This window comes from Gymnogyps californianus, chromosome 7 (genome assembly GCF_018139145.2).
Source record: "Gymnogyps californianus isolate 813 chromosome 7, ASM1813914v2, whole genome shotgun sequence".
NCBI classification, from domain to species: domain Eukaryota; kingdom Metazoa; phylum Chordata; class Aves; order Accipitriformes; family Cathartidae; genus Gymnogyps; species Gymnogyps californianus.
In genome coordinates, this window is record NC_059477.1 from 22,542,351 (window position 1) to 22,560,157 (window position 17,807).

At 40.1% G+C, this 17,807-nt stretch overlaps 1 protein-coding gene across 3 annotated transcripts in view; it reads right to left on the minus strand.

Moving 5' to 3' along the window:
- CERS6 (ceramide synthase 6) overlaps positions 1–17,807 on the minus strand; it is a 129,775-nt gene that overhangs the window by 85,397 nt on the left and 26,571 nt on the right. For all 3 annotated transcript variants that reach the window (XM_050900243.1, XM_050900244.1, XM_050900245.1), the window contains exons 2-3: positions 3,186–3,291; positions 544–674 (exon numbers count right to left, since the gene is read on the minus strand). In XM_050900243.1, coding sequence (XP_050756200.1) covers positions 544–674; positions 3,186–3,291 — 237 coding nt within the window. The remainder of the gene's footprint in view (positions 1–543; positions 675–3,185; positions 3,292–17,807) is intronic.

A 17,807-nucleotide genomic window follows, 5' to 3' on the forward strand; every position in this document is an offset into this window, starting at 1 on the left:
GAAGAGCAGCTGAGTGCTGGGAAAGATTCCTTAGAAGTAAACCCTGACAGGTGAAAAATAACTTCCTAAAGAAAGTGTAGGAGCCTTTAGCTTCTCAGAGTTCAGTGCACCCAAGGAAATGGGCTAGTAAAGGGGACAAGCCTGGGATGAGAAAAAACAAAGAAGGGGTTTAACAACCCGATTGGCTTTTATCTTTACTCCTCCATCTCAGATCTCTGTCAGGTTGTATAGCTAAAGGTTGTGCTGTAAAGACAGCTTCCCACCCTAACACCAGGCGATTTGTCTCAAAGGATCAGGCTGGCACCCCGACAGTATAGAATCACAACCACCTGATTTCTGAAAGCTTTTCACCATTGAAAGTACACAAAAAGTACAATCTGACTCCTTCAGGAGAAAGGAGATTGTTTTTCTCATTTAAGAAGTTATATTCTACCAATTTGTACAATTTTCTACCTGTCTACAAAAATACCCATGAAGAACAAAGGAGAAAACTGATGAGGACACCAGCTCAACAAGACTCAAGAAGAGAACGCGCATCCTTACATGCTCTCACAGAACTTTGTAAGAGTGCTGGGCTTTTCCTGGTTGCGTCTCTGTCGAAACCAACGTTGAATGCTGCGTACATCCCAGTCCAGCTGCTTGGAGAGGCCCTCCAGCCTCTTCTCATCTGGATGCTACAGAACAGAGAAGGACAAAAATTATTTCTTTGCCTAACTGCAGTAACTCCACTTTAAATTTAGAACCACTGTAAGTGCCTCTCGATATCTTAGAGGCTGCCTGTCAGACACATGGATACGTAGAAATAAAATTACTTTCACAGAAATCTCTGCTGGCAGATACACATCAAAATAGGTTTACAGTGACTATTATTAATCTAGAAGGACATATGCCGTAATATCGCATTCACGTTATTACTAATAAGAAACTTAAAGGGGACAAAGTGATGAAAACTTGCTTGAAACTTGGAAAGTGATGATAAGTAGGGATAAAATGCCACGCATTTCTCGAGCGGCGGGGCTTACAAACATCCCCGTGCCTGCCACATGCTATGCCTGTTCCATCCTCCTGCATCAGAATCTTTGTCCTATCGACTGCTGCAGTAGTGAAGATTGTTTGACTGACATGGAAACAAGATACATCCCATGTTTGTGCATGTTAATGTTAAAAAATGAGGTCATCAAACAAAGTGACAACTTCAAAAGGAAAATCACCTTGACAACACGCGGAGAGAATTTTTTTCTGTAAAATTAGCTACACACAATTATTCTCCAAAGCAGCAAATGTGGAACTCTCATTCCATTAGAGCGGCTGCAAACCAGTGCAGAGGTAAGGTAAAATAAAATTAGTCTGTCCTTTATTTGCCTACTATATGGAAAAGAGCAGTACAAGCCACGTTTCCAATCATACAGCAATTCTACATGTACAGTACTGCATGAAGACTATTTATATATTTCTCCTGATCACATTCTTTTTTAAAGAAACAGAAAAAGCTTTTGGACAGTCTGTTTTCTGGAGCTTTAGCTTTATTTCTGCAAGCCAGTTACATACATTGAATGAGATAAAAGAGCTGCCACGATAAAGACTTTTTTAAATGTTGCAAGAGGTAAAACAGCAAAGCTTTCATCAGCCTGAAGTTTCATCTGTCAGCCTCCAGGAAAAGACAGGAAGGAAAGGGAAGGGAAACGATAAGACAAGAGAAGGGTGAAGTATTTGTCATTCATCTCAAAAAAAAAAAAAGTTTTTTAGTCAACCAAAGTAGCCACTAGTTTTTTAATGGAAGGTTAAGAAAAGCCATTCTCTGTAACTTTAGAAAAATCAAGTGATTGATGCAGCTCTTGGGAGTTTGACTAGAGAACTGCTGCACATGACTCAAAAAAGGCAGCTAGCTAAATCGGACAGTTGCTTTGACAGCAGCTACCAGACAGCCCTACCAAACTCTTGCAGGAAAGTAGATACTTTCCTTTGGAGCTCTTCCCACTCGTCTCCGTGCACTGGGTGCTGGCAGCCGTGTGTGCCAGCTCCTACCATGACTCACAGGCATTAGTTAGATCACTTCACACACTCAGGCCCTGTGTCAGACTAGCAGATTCTGCAAGGAAAAATTTAAACAAAAGAAAATAAATAATCCCATTCTTCCTCCAGCTGAGACTGGGCAAGAGCACATGTGCTACAGCTTTTAAAAACAAGGTATGTGCGATTCCCTCCCTGCAAACAGGACAAAAACCACACAAAGTGCCATGGTGATCTCAGGATAGGGTAGGACACACAAGGAAGACATCCATGGCATATTTCACTGTCCCTGACACTAAACCCAATTTTGACCTCTATGACTCTAATACTCTCTGAAGTTTAGGCTGATGCCTTTGCTGTGGCGTGCCCAGCTGCAGCCTGGAGCTGAGGTGGGACTGGGAAATTCCTGCAGCACAGTGGCTTCGTCCTTCAGGCCTTTCCACTACAAAGAGCTGACCACTGAGGTCTTCAGGAGAAGCTAAAGGACACCTGCTCACTGCTACGGGAAAGCTCAGGATGCTTCAAAAGCATGGACAGGATGACACAGAGGTTTAGTTGAGATGTTATACAGTGAGAGCTGTAGAGACAGAGACATAAGTGGTGTGGGAAAAACTTGTACAAAAAAAATCTGCAAGCTCTAAAACTTTATTCAGTCAGTTCCTCCCACTTTCCCAGCTTCTTCCCCCCGCCACCCCCCCAATTTCAAAGGACATTAATCACAATGTAAACAGCTGGGACATCAGCAAGCCACCAGTGCCCTGTGCTCAGGCAGTTCCCCTAGAAGGAGAAGCTTTGAAGTTTCATGGAAAACACAGTAAGGCCAATCTTACTGGCTCACAATTTGCTCTTTTTTCCAAAAAAAAAAAAAAAAAAAAAAAAAAAAAAAAAGAAAAAAAAAGATGATTTTGTGGAAATTTAAGCAAAAAAAAGTAGGTGGCCATATGGCACCTACAAAGTGTTTCTGTAACAATTTTTTTTTATTAAAAGCTTACAGGAGACGTCACGAAGGGATGCACAACTGCTCAAGCTGGCATGCCAATGACAACCTTGACATTTGCATGTTCTGATTTTAGCTGTAAAAATGCAGCACTGCATTTAGCAGTTAGCTTTCTTTTGTTCATAGTTTATAGTGCCATATCCCACTTTAAGGTAAATATTTTAGTTAAATACTCTACCTTTGTAATAGCTGTGAAAACTTTTTCCAGAATAGCATTAGGTTGAGCTTTCTGTGGTCCATTGGCTTGGACTTTAAGGCCTAAGGCACATGGTTTAGCAATGAACCTGCGAGAAAAAGAAGAATGAAAAAAGAAAACGAGTGAAATCTTTCAGTTATTTACTTCATTACCGTTATCAATCAATGACATGTGGTAAATGCACAAATATTATAACTTTGCCAACAAAAACAATACTTAGCCTTACAGCTCAAAAGCAAGCTCATACAGGCGATTACATCACAAAATAAGTAGCATCACTTTGAAGGATGAAAGGAACTCCACAGAGCACATGAAACAGAGGATTTTCTTTCATGTTGTGAAAAAAAAGGATAGAACCGAAGCATGAGAGGAATGCCTCCTAGAGAAGCACCAAATAATGAAAAGAGCAAGGCAGCTTGCAGAGATGAGGAGCACATAATATTCTCCTCCAAACAGAGCCTTTTTCATAAATCAATTTCCAGAGTAGCTACTGCCTCAGGACTCCCTTTGCACAATGGAAATTCAAAGTCATTAAAGGCAGCAAGCACTTAAGCTGCCCAGTCAATGCAATTTTCTAAACCATAAAGTTTAAACGGTGTTGAGCCATGCCTCAAAGACTTTGCTCTTCCTCCAAACTCTTCTGCTAAAATACGAAGCTGTCACAGATCCAAACACCAATCCGTAAGTTCATCCAGTTTATAAATTGGGTGTCTCCGATACATTTTAGAGATTAATTACACAGCTTACATTACATACACTCAAAGACCACCATTCCAGTCATTAAAAACTAAATTATTTGTAACTATGAGTCCAACTCTGGAATCCCCATGAAAGCCACAAAGTCTGTATAGGAATCACATTCATATACGAACAGTATGAACTTCTGCCATCTTTGAAGTATGTAACTCTTGATTTCACTTAAAAGACTTCTGTTTCCTAAAACTTCATTTGCTAGCAGGGACCAGAACAACACACTCAGTAGTTAAGTAGTTCCACGTTTATCCAGCTAAATGACCAGAAGCTCTTAAAAATCATGGAATTCTTATCCACATGCAAGCCCTATTTTAAGCACTGTTTTGAGCTACAACTGCTGTTTCTGCTATGTTTAAGACAGCACAGCTGATTAGAGAGAATTAAGTCCTAACCAATGTTACAGTGGTTACAGCAATAGCATTTGGTAAAGAAAGATGGGTGATCCCAGACCACCTTGTTTCCTTGTTTTTCCAAGGAAAAATTCTTGATACATTGATACCATTCCCATATGAAAGCCAGTTCTATAGCCTGAAATAATTTTGGTGACTATTTGCGAGAGGGGTGGGAAGTCATGTATCCAAAGACACATGCAGTAGTGAACTCACTATTTGATCCTTGTATGTTAGACGAGGAAAAAAAAAAACTTAGTACACTCTGTAAAAGTTTGGTCGCAATCTGGATCGGCTGCAGATTGCAATCATACTGCTAGCTCCGCAGCATCAACCAAATCAATGGCACTGCATCAGGTATAAATTCCCTGCTTTAGGGTTAAGAGCTTTGACGATACCAGATTCACTGCTGAGCTTGAGAAGAAAGCAGTCCAGTTTTCTGCTCATGAAACAGAAGCATATAAACTCTGTACATGTTATATGTAAATACACTGTAATCTAACTACACCAGAAACTTGTATATTACTTACAGTATAAGGTGACAAAAGAAGAAGCGAGAATTGTATTCTTTAGTTCAACACAGACATAACCAAACCAGTGCTGGCCACTGCTGTTAGCTGATAACCAAAAGGGTAGCTGAAGAAGCTAACAAGATGCTCATACAGTTTGATTTCAGAAACTTACTTTTTAATTCTACAGAGTTGTAAAACACTTCTAGCCATGTAACAGAGGGGCTGAGAATCTTACCATCCATGTCCATGTTTTGTACCAAAAAGCTGAAAAACACCGCAAAATTTCAGTCTTCGCTATTAAAGAAATTCAAACAATTTCCTGAAGAGAAATCAATAGAGCCAGAGAAAAGTCAAGCTTAAGTAAGACAGTAAAGGGGATGTCAATAAGTATTCAAGCTAATTTTACAAATCCCTACAAGGAAACACTTATAAGTAGACACAGGGCAGAGGAGTGCTGTAGGTGGAATAAAAACAAATAAAAGAAATGAAAAACAACTTCTTCATCAGCTTCATGCATTCACAAAGCAACCCAAGCTCAGCCTTCACCATCAACAGCAAGATCAAGAAACGTTCACTAAATAAACACAAAAATAACAATTGTTTCAGATGGATTTTCTGGGCACTTGCAAAGTCAGTCTCCTCTGAAGGAAGACTTGATTTGGGTTTGTTTGTTTGGAGGGTGTGGTTTTTTGTTTGGTTGGATTTTTTTTTTTTTTTTAAACACACATACATATTTCAACTTCTGTTCTGCTTTTCCCCTTCTACTGAGTGAAGGAATCAGACAGCCATGATATAACTTCAACAAAAAGGCAGTTCCCTAAACGTGCTAATTTAAAAGAAAAAAACAATATTTAATTTGGTAAAGTCAAAAGCAGATTAAAAAGTCCCAGTTAGAAAAATTCCACAGGGAGCAATTCCAACAAGCTTCATGCTGAGCTGATCTTCATTTGAATTTAAGCAAATCAGCTGGGTTTGCTTAAAGGCCATTCTTAAAATGACGTCTTGCTAACGAACAGCCCAGATAAATCAAGGACAAAGCACAGATACAGTGTTTGTCTAGATTTTAAAAAGAGAAGAGAATTGCAATATTGATGTTATACCCATTACCTAAAATGAAACACATTTTCTGCTTCAATCTGGTATTTTCTAAACAGGAATATAAATTTTTCTTCCTTTGCTGCTTATGTTTTTCACATGCACTGGAGGAACGGGCACATGATCTGAACCAGAGCTTGTCCACAAGGACAGCAAAGCACAGTAAGGACATGTACAGGGTACGCAGCTGCAAGACACAGGATGATCTTGGCCAGCTGTGTCAGAGAGGAAGGGACAGGGAAAGCTTAAAAAAAACCCACAAAGGTGTCTCTCCTGATATGCTCTTTTGGTCTTTCTCCACTTTTGATAAAAAGCTTTAAAAAAAATCCCTTCAAGGGATTGTTAATTCCTATTATGACACTCAAGGGAAATAAAGCAATTTTAAACAGAAACATTTTATACGCCTGCAATGCTGAGCAGGTCTGACCACCAATTCAAGTGTGCATGAGCCATGTCCATGCGATTGCCTTTGGTGGAACTGGTAAAATTTAAGAGATTTTTTTTTTTACTTTTCATACAAAAACTTAACAAATTCAAGCTATACTTTGCAGTATAAAAATTATTTTTCAAGGTTAAAATAGAATTTTGAAGTAGAATGTAATCAATAGGATCCCAAATGTCACACCAGGTGCCATAAAAAGCATCATTAACATAATTCTCACTGACAGTTTTCTGTAATAATTTAAATAGATTCATAAGTAAACAAAACAGAATTAATGTTTGATACATGTACAAACTATAAGCATCTTGCCAAATGTTGCACTTCTTAAAAGCATTACTCATTTTTTCCATTTCTGCTAACGCTGTGGTATTCAATTCCCTAAGCAGTCTTACTGAAGCCCATGGGACTATTTATTGCATAAGGTACTGCAATTAAGAGGGAAGAACTATTGTGAAAGAGTAAGGACAGCAGAATTGAGTATATTGCCAGCTTTTCTCTTTAAAATATGTAAATCTGAACAAACGCCACACTATTATCTTTTTTTCAATGGATTCCAGTACAGCTGAATCGAAAGCTGGTATTCAATTACACAGAAATTAAAGGACAAGCATTTTTTGCCGAATGCAGCCCCACTCATTCTGCATCTAGAAATGAAAGACCAACATAAAATTCAAGAACCTTGTTAAAGGCAACTTCCTCATTCACAGTCTAAAGCCACATTCAAAGCCAAAACCAAACCAAAAAGCCCTTAGCCAGTCAGTTCAGATAACATGGGTTACTGCAGAGCATCGGAGTGGAAAGCACTCAGTCTTTGCAGGCCCATAAATACTGCACCATCTGTGTGAAGATGACAAGCATTTCTGAGTGTCCCGTACCCCCTAAAAGCAGGTGCTGGTTTGCATTTTGGATCATGTCTGTTTTTCTCGAATCGATTATTTACAACAGCGACAGCAAGGCCTCATACTCCACCCCAAACTCAGAGATCAGTTTTTCTCTACAAAGGGGTCAAGAAACCCTTTGCAAAACGATCCCCCACCTCCTCTAGAGCCTAAAGAGAAGCACCATTTCACCCAAAGTATGTAAATTTGATCAAGAACAAGTACCATTTTGGGTTTCCCACTTGCCCTTTAACAAATGCCAACTAGACAAAGACAGCTGCTATTACAACAGATGAATAAGTAGAAAAAGGATAAGTAAAAAAAAAAACCAAACCCAACTGAAAATTAACTTTGCCCTGGTGGAGGAAGGTAAACGCCAGTTGGGCACCACTTGCTCTATGCAGTGATCGCAGTGGGTACAGTGCTGCGTAGAGGGAGACGAGGATCCCACCTGGCCATCAATCCCAGGGAAAACAAAACCCCAAACCCACAGACTCTTCAGAAGCCATTCCCACCACTCCACACTAGACGTCTAACTCCTCACATTCATAAAATTACAACTTAAAAATATGCTGGCTCCACTTCCTGGGCACTCCACACTCTGTAAAGTTTTTCTTCAGAAATATGAACAAGTCAGGTCAGCAATGAGCACAAACCATCCTGGGCACATCAATGGGAAACATAAGTGCAGTATCACTGATAAAATAACCTCTAATAAAAGAGTAAGGAAAATGCCCCCACTGACTCACAGAGCTCTTTCTGTTCTCCTTTACTGGCTATTTGAACCTTACTAATTAATTACCATGTAACTTTTTTAGTTTACTGCTTTTCATGTTGATAAATTACATCATTTTAATCCCAGAATTAACTAGAAATGTTAGCATTGACCCTCATAATCCTTGGAGGCTAATGTTCATTAGCACTAGCAAAGTCTGCATTAAATGATTTTTTTTTTTTTTTTTTTTTTAAGTATCACATGAAGGAGGAGGAGAAAAGTAAAAAAGATCCTTTTTTTTGTGATTCTCTGGATTTTACTACAAATCAAACAGTCCTACTTGCAACATGTAATCTTTGCCCTGAATCTGGTCAGAAACTAATATGTAGCAAATCTTTAGTCATCTGGGGCACTGGAAAAATGCCCGTAGGGTCCTCCTATAGCACATGAATGTAGTGTTTCCATACCAGCAGGTCATCTGCCATTTCTGAGCTCACCACAGTGGCTGCCCTTTAGCAAATCCATGTTTGGCAGTTTCCCAGCAGCTCTGAAGATGCTCAAACCACCACAGAGCCTACAACAGGTAAACAGGGATTACAGGTTTTTTAAACAGCCTAAAAGGTCTGCAAGAATTAAAGCTTTACAGGGCCAAAAAAAAAAAAAAAAAAAAAAAATTAAGCTAACAGGGCTAATGAATATTTGATTCAGTAAATATGCTTTTTTTTTTTTTAATGTATGGGGAGATATAAAGAAAATACTCAATGGCTTGTTCTAAACTTTCAATTTAAGAAATATCAGTCTTAAAATAACTGACAATGTCAGCTGGCAAGTGATACATGTTAACCAGTTCAAAGGAGGTTTGGATTCCTTCCCATGCCCTTTGAAGTGATAAAATTGTACTACTTTGCAATGCTTATTTGTCAAATGTTTCTGCTTTATTTAGAAACTCACTTCATTTCACCAAAATTCTCTCTAGAACAAGACAGCAAGAATCCAGAAATTGAGAACCATAAACCTTTCTCCATTTTTACAGAGGTAAATAAGCAAAAGAAAGAAAGAAAAACAAAAACGAAAACCCACCAAACCCCACAACTCTCTCCCCTCTCTCAAACTCAAGCCCTTCCCCAGGAATGGGGAAGCAATAGACTGAATGAACAAAAAGTCTGCTATAGATTTTTTTTTTTCCTCCTCTACTGCAGGAGGATAACAACTTACTACCTGATCCTTGATTTTACTACACTGTCCTAACATAATCTGCAATAAAAGCTATTGAACTCATGTCCAATTATTTTTACAAAAGGATAAGGACAAGATTATCCATTTAAGAGAACCTAAATCAAGATGAGGTTCTTTGATGTAGATGAAAAGGGGTGTTTTATACTTCTGCATTTAAAACTGGCATACCTAAAATAAGTCACCATCATGAGGGATGGAGCTGCAAGAAGTCTTACTATGCCCCAAACCCAGGAATAACTGCCAACAGAATAAACTTAGATTTTTAATTTATTTTTTTTTTTATTTATGGACTTCCTCTATCAGATTTAATAAGCTGTCCTGCCATTCACATGCAATATGTTTTAAATATTGTTGTATGTCAGGAAGGTTTCTGAAATCTGTTAAATTTTTAATTCAAAACTTTCAAACTACATGCACTGAGACAAGTAACCTGTCTGCTCCTTGACCTCGAAACTTCTCCTGCGGATTGCAAGCAAAGACTGAATTCGTTTCAGTTTCTGCCCTATTACTGTCATTTCTTAGTTTTGCATCAACCTTCTTGTTCCTCCTGAGTCTTATTAAAGCAATTACTTTTTCTGCCTAGGTGTAACGCATTTTAATGGCTAACAGGCTCTGTAAAATCTTCTTCCCACAAATTAGAAAACCTTTTTTCCTTGACATGTTTCAAGCACAGAAAGCTTCTTCCCTCACTTAAACAACTTTATTTTGTGGCCAACTTCAATATGGAAGCCCACAAACAAATTTTTATCAGTGCGAGAGAGAAAAGCTAAGCTAGTGCACATTTCACACTTTTTTTTAAATGCTTGTTGATCACAGCTTGAACCATTCCCTTTTGTCTTTCATTTTTATCAAAAGTAGGTCATATTATGGACCAACAGACAGGACTAATGGCCTCTTACTACAGCCCAAAACTTAAGGAGCCCATCCATCCCCTAACCAACAATCTATTTTCTGGGAAGGTACCTCAGCCAGGCACAAAGCATCTGCATAAAATCACCCTGGAGACTGCTCCTACATGATCTGTGCTAACAGATTAAAAATTTCATGAAGCATCAGGCAGAACCCTGGCTACAAAGTCCCCACGAACACTGAGAATATGCATTTTTGCTTTAGCCTTTCATGTCCACAAAGACATTTGAGTTGATTGCTTGCCAGTGCACTATGAGAGTTTGAATCTCCCCTTCCAGTGCTGAGGATGCATCTACATGGAGAAATTTGAGAAAACTACGGTGAATGTGAAGTGTGCAGAGCATCTCTGAGTCATCTCCCAGTATAACAAACTCTAGTTTGAGCTAAGTGGTATACTCTGATTACATACATGCAGCATCTCTGAGAACCTGGTATAAACTCTCACTTGGACACAGGCATAGTTCAAGTGGTGCTTGCATAAAAGGCTGCTCATGTTGCTATCACCAGCCAACTGTGAGCTCCATAACAAACCAAACCAAAACAAAAAAAAATATCAAACAAGCTATTCCTGCAAATTAAGTATGTCCATCAAATGTCATAGTTTCTTATCAGTATATTTACGAATACCAAGGAAGGCAGTTACAACCAGCAAAAACTGCTCTCTGTGCTAAAGAGGTGCCCAAATCTGTTTTGAAGAGTCTGGCTCCCTTTTTGAAAGATTGACGCAGAACAAATATTCCCAGCTCATCTACTTCATGCTCTCTAAACACAGATTGTTCCAGGGACTTACGATTACAATTGTCTGACTTGTTGGACATTGCTTGCTGGTTTTAAACAGAAACAATCTAAATTTGCTCTAACTACAAGGATGAGTAAAAGCAGAAGAGGCTTGTTTCTGAGCAGACGCTCAACAGATTTACTGCCATGACACACAAAAACAATTGCTGAATTCGTTTTGTTATTTTTGTACAGCTGACCTACTTAATTCAGAAATTACTTGCATTACTAATAAAAAAAGGCAGAAAAATCTTAATAGTCCTAGGACAAATTCAGTAGATAAGTAGGGTAGTCACTTCAGCATACCCATCCCAGCACTGATTTTGGCTTTATTTTCCAACTCCTTCTGCTACAGAAGGCCCACCAGGACACGATGTCTGAAGCACAGGCAGGGGTCTTAACCCAGTTAACCTCATCCAGTAGCTATACAGGAAAGTTAACTTCACTACAATTTGCTGGATGTGCTGGGAAATGGGTCACAACTCCCACAAGGAAACCTTTTCAAAGGTAAGAACCTGCCTGCCCAAGCAAGAAGCCCAGCACACGACTCAGTATGTCAGCAAGAGCCTTCTGCTGCTGAGCATCACAAGTGCTGCTTCAGATGGCAGCGTGCAGAAGAGCTCAGAGCCAAGCCTTTCAGGGGGACCTATTCCCAGCCCTCCTGAAATGATGTCAGAAAAGCACACATATGCATCTGCCTTTCATCTGAGAGGTCTGATGCTTTTCCTTGTCTTCTTGTTAGAGATGCATTAGCCGTTATTTCCACACCAGCATCATTATCCCATACCTCCCATCAAATTATACAAACTAAGCACTAAACTGTGGAACACGTGTTTCTAAAAACTAAAAGCTAAGCAGCTTGCAAGAGAATTCAGCTTACTGAATTAGTGAGGTTTTGTCTTTCCTTGGCTCAAATTATTAGACAGCATTTACACTCACTAGAGGGGGAAAAAAAAGATTGCTGGAAAATCAGTACTTTGGGGTTTGGTTTTTTTTTTCCCCCAAGGTTTTGAAAGCTTCTTGTTGATGTTTTGACCTGAGAAACCTTTCCAACAAGCAAATATGTTTTTGACCTCGGCATGTCTACAAAGTATTCCTAGTTTCATTAAAAGACTTTAAAAAAAACCCCCAAAATCAACCAACCAAAAAAAACCCCCCAAAAAACCCAAACAACCCACACATCGATCACCAATGTCCTGCTACTTCTTAAACACAGAGCTGGGAAGGTATTTTAAATCCTTCCTAACAAAGGGCATTGCTCATTCCTCATAACAAAAATCAAAGTACACGTCAAACTGGCAGTAGAAAATGCACCTATTACAATACTTGGACCTCAGGGAGCACGGCTGGCAGCAGCCTGCAGCGCTGCTGAGGGCTGGTGGAACTAATGGTGTGGAATGAGAAACTGCTCATCTAAAATACGGAAGTGCAATCCAATACTTCACTGAGCGCAGCTATTTGCTAGGATCTAGTGTGGGCAGAGTCCTGGAAGCCAGTGGTGGCAGAAGCTGATGCATCGCTACACATGGGCTCTATTGGACTTGCTCCATCGGCCCGATACTCCTCTGGAATACCAGTCACTAGTACTCAAGTACCACCACAGCCCCTGTAACGTTACAGCACCACTCATATGCCTTTTCACAGAAAATATTCTTTCCTTTAATATATCAAAGATGGATATAAAAGGCAGGCTAAAGAATAGCACTACACCTGAAACAGTTGATGCAATAGGAGTACTGACACGTACACATATTAGCTGTATAAAACTGCTCCATCTCTGCTTGCAAGAGCAACGCTTCACCTTCAAAAAGGTTTTAGTAATTTTTCAGCTGGGAAACAAAGTGCCCTATAAATTCAGCATATTGTCCTAGCAAAACAGCATTAGCATTGTCCTGGTTTCAGCTGGGACAGAGTTAACTCTCTTCTTAGTAGCTGGTACAGTGCTGTGTTTTGGATTTAGTGTGAGAATGATGTTGGTAACACACTGATGTTTTAGTTGTTGCTAAGTAGCGCTTATCCTAAGTTAAGGACTTTTCAGTTTCCCATGCTCTGCCAGCAAGCAGGTGTGCAAGAAGCTGGGAGGGAGCATAGCCAGGACAGCTGACCCGAACTAGCCAAAGGGATATTCCATACCATAGAACATCATGCTCAGTATATAAACTGGGGAGGAGTTGGCCGGGAGGGGCGGATCGCTGCTCGGGCATCGGTCAGCGGGTGGTGAGCAATTGCATTGTGCCTCACTTGTATTTTCTTAGGTTTTACTTATCTTTTTTTTTTTGTTACATTCCTTTTCATTACTATTATTATTATTACTTTTTATTATTATTAGTTAGTAGTATATTTTATTTTACTGTAGATATTAAACTGTTCTTATCTCAACCCACAAGTTTTACTTTTTTTTCCCAATCCTCCTCCCCATCCCACTGGGAGGGGGGAGAAGTGAGTGGCTGCGTGGTGCTGAGTTGCTGGCTGGGGTTAAACCATGACAAGCATCAAGTGTTTTTTCATACTTTGGATGCTATGTAAGTGAAAAATGGTTTTATACAGATCAGCTTTAGAGAAGAAAATTTGGTCACAGTAATCTGCTTGGGGACAATAAGGGACTCAAGGGCTTCCATCCAAGAGTACTTTCACATAATAGAAAGTTTCACGTTACTCAGTCTGTGAAAGGTAACTGTGATAAAAAAAGGACTTAGTAGCTGTATTTCAGCTTGCAGGCTTGCCAGTTAGTGCAGTGCTAACACACATCATTTTAAGTAAATAAAACAAATTATCCTCATCACTCAACAGCAGTATTATGAAACGCTTTGTCCTACAGAGTTACTCTTAAGGAACACGACTGATATGAGTGACCCATACCATTCAATTACTGTAAAACTGTTTATTTTTTGCAGCTGGATTTCTCACATTTATATTGTCCTGCCTTTTTCTTTTCTTGCCTGAACATACACGTCTAAAAGTCATATCTCCCCATTGTGCAAAGTCAAAAATACCCCCTTTTTCCTGAGATTTTGCTCCAATCACAAAAACCATGACCAGTAGCATCTGTTTGGCTTGAGCTACCTTTGCACACCTGCTAGCTCCCATCACAAGCTGCAGGCCAGACCCCGCTGATCACGGCCCCAATTCCAGCGCCTGTTCACACATACTGCTAAACCCTTTCACCTCACTGAGCCGGTAAACCTATTTAATCCTTTCTCTCACAAGTGGAAAAGTTAGGGAGGAGTCTAGCTCAAGCTGTAGGTTAGTTCATAACAGGACTGACTGGAGCAGAGGGTGTTCAGCCACCAATATGGGAATACCCCAGCGCAGCCTCTGCCAGCAGCACTCCAGTTGCTTGCCCAGTTAGTAAGTTACTATGAAAATGGGACACAAACAAGGCCAGCAGCTTACAAACAGAAGTTGCCATGTTTTCCAAACATGGAAGTAATTTTTTTTTTTTTTTTTAATAGATGCATGAATAAAGTTATAAGCATTTCAGTTTCTCCTGAAACTCTGTAAGACTGAAGAGCTGAAGCGGGGAGGAACTACATACTCTCTCCGGAATAGCAACAAGAACTGCACAAATGTAGAGAAAGGTCACAAATAAATATTTTTGCAGCCAGCTGTCTAATGCTTTCTTTCTTTGTAATGTCTAAAAATAAAGAGTTTAGTCACTGTGCAACTTTCCAAGCGCAGATGAGGCAGAGGGAGAAGGGAACGGAAGAGGAGATGCACTCTAGTCTGCCTCACCTCTCATACACAGTGCCTCCTCTCAGCTGCCCTCCACCAGCATCACCAAAGCTGTAGAAGGTACGGATGATACAATGCTGAAGGTATCACTCTCACCCTTTTTGCACACAGTAAAATCAGGATACATGAGTTAGGGTCAGTGGTAAAATTCAGGTCTCCAAAATTCTAGCCCACTGCTAAAGGTCAGTGGAGATAAAAATATTCTCCCAACTTTTAAAAAGCTGCAGCTTAGGGACTTTCTAGACCAAAAAAGGCATCTTTGCATGGAGCAGTCCCCAAAGAGCTGCCCCTCCCTCCGCAAGCTGCCCTAGTAGCTCGCCGAGCCCATGCAAACTTTCAACACTCTGTGGCAGAGCTCCCCAGTGTAAATTCAGACTGTGTGAAGACAACCATCTCCCTTCGTTTTGAACTTGTCACTCACCAGTTTCATTTCTGGTCCTTTACTACTTGCACTGGGTAAAAATGAACAGTCAATCCCAATGCATCCTTTCCGTGCCACTCCTGACCCTATAGATTTGTCCCCTACTCCTTTCTGCCACCTCCTAAAATACAGAGCTGATACGTCCCTTTATTGCAGCAAGTCTGGGACAACCAAAGAGAAGAGCCAGCCATAAAACATCTACATACGAAAAGACACATGGCCCAAATGGGATTAAATGCTGGACAGAGAAAAGGGCAGGAAGAAAGCATAGATAGAAAGGGAAGAGCGACAATTTAATTTTTAAATTGCAGTAGGTCACCCTAATACAATGACTCTGTTCTAACCCACCAGGCCCCATTACTTTAACTTTGGTCACATTTTCAATATGTGAGCAAGAAAAAAAGAATAAAAAAAAAAAAATAGTGAGCAGTACCTGTGTCTACATTAAAGCTGTAGCCAAGGCATACCATCCACTGGCCTCTTGGCACATACACACACTCTTAATGCAGCTCTCCTTCATCCACCAAGGCAGCTTCCAAGATGCAAAAAGAAGCTGCAGTTACCTGCCACTTGGACATGACCCAAAAGTTGCTAAGTGGCTCAGAGCAACTGTCTAAAGAAGTAAAAGCGTCAGCAATCATTTTGATAAATAACATACCTCTGCCCACTAGAAAGCCAATGCTACTCCTCCAGGTGTCTCTGTGGTAGTTCTTAGCCTAGTCATTAAGTGATAGCTTGTCTCATCAATGTCCTCTTACATTCTAATTTATTTTGCTTACTCTGATCTATTTACTACCAGGAGGCAAAATAATGAAGGATGTAGTTAAAAATCCCTAGTGATCACTCTAACAACAATCAATCCATCTGATATTACTACAAAAGACTGTAGCAAGTCACAGAACAGAAATGGACAGTTCAGCAATGCCTTCTGGGAAAATATTAAAAGGTGTCTGAAATGTTGAGAAATGATATTGTTCACCTAGAACAGGAACTCATTAAGTTACGTCGGGTTAACATGCATTTTTTGAAAGCAGAGAAGATAGAAGATGCTTTCTATTCAATGGAACATTAAAAAAAATAATTTAAGTCCTCAAAATGTTTCAGTGCTTGTTTGGCTCAAGGATCCCACCCTGCTGCCTTCCTCCACGGGTTCTGCAACCAGTCCCTGAGCAAGGGCAGGCGCTGCATGACAAGCAATGCCCAAACCTCCGCCCGTCTGCTACAAGTGTGCATTTGCATTTGAGCAAATAACCTAGCCTGCCTGCACGATTTATAGGCATGCTCTATTCCTGAACATTGTCATCACACTGCCTGGGAGAGGCACAAATGTCAGGTCTTGAAAGAAGAGCATACACCACAAAGTATTTAAATATTTGTAAGCTTCCTCTTTGTCCTCTTGGGAGTTTGGCTCCTCCACTGCAGGTGGGCTGTCAGGGCACACGACAAGAGAGGATTTAAATATGTGCCTCACTCTTAGTGACAACCCAGTACCTCTGGTGCAAATCCTATTTCTCCCTACATCAGGAGGTAGGATGTGTTTCAGGAACTTTCCCGCTCTGAGACGAAAGCTCACGCTAAATCTTTCTTCTGGTGAAGACTATTCCCTTTGAAGAGGGAATAGGTCATGGATACCTCACAGTAGGATGGTTGTATTTCTGTAAGTACTTGAAATAGGGATGGTTGGTTTGACTTGGAAGTTAAGCTTTCATTCCAAGAGCTAGGTCACAAAATCATCAAACCTTTTGAGGGAACTTCAAGATGAACCAATTTACATCCTGGCTGGCAGGTATTAGTCACACAAGATGATCACAATGGTATTTGTTCACTATATTTTTTATACATGTGTGAGCGCATGTATATATGTGCACAGAAACACAGATACATATACAAAGCATATGTTATGGCATATATATTTGTGTATATGTATATGTTATGTAAGTGTGTGTATACACAATCAAACTTCAGCATATTGTCTGACTACTCAACTACAAGAATTAGAGCCTTACTTCTTTCCAGATGCTCTGCACAAACTTAGAACAAAACCCTGTTCCTAACTGGTACAAAAATCTAGTTCCTCAGTTTATTTCTAATTAGCTTCCAATACAAAAAGATAACAGATACATGTAGATATTCAGGAAACCTATTGCTGAAGAAGCATGCAGCCAAACTACACAATAAATTATTTTGCCTATTTTATCCTTAAATTGAGATTACTTAAGAAGATAAGGACCGTTCAAAAATCGCAGCTGGATTTCCAGCTGGAACCAACTAAGTCGGGACAGGGCAGGCTCCCCCAAGCCATCCCCACCTGCCTGGGCACAGCACCCTGAGCAGGGGCAGCCACCCAAAGCACTCAGGCTTCCTCACCCACACTCGTCCCACCCTGCCACCTTTACTGCAGCCACAGAAGCAGCAGATTAGGGCTTCGAGAAACTGAAGACTATCCCTGCCCACCTCCCCAGAAAAGCATTGAGTTGTCAGCTGGATCAGTGACCTGATCCAATTCACTCCCTCAGCACAGCATCACTAAACTGAGAGATAAGCAAACCTGAGTGTGAACTCTCTAGAAGCTCAAGTTAAGCCATCACAGGACCACATTCAGATTCTCCTTTGGAAATCTGACTTTAGTATTTCTTCTGAGTATTCTCTTCTGAGAAAAGAGATTTTAAAAAGTGTATTAGGATACCTATAATTCAAAAGAATTATTATGTATTAGTTTTTCTGGAAGAAGTCTTTCAGCAAAAG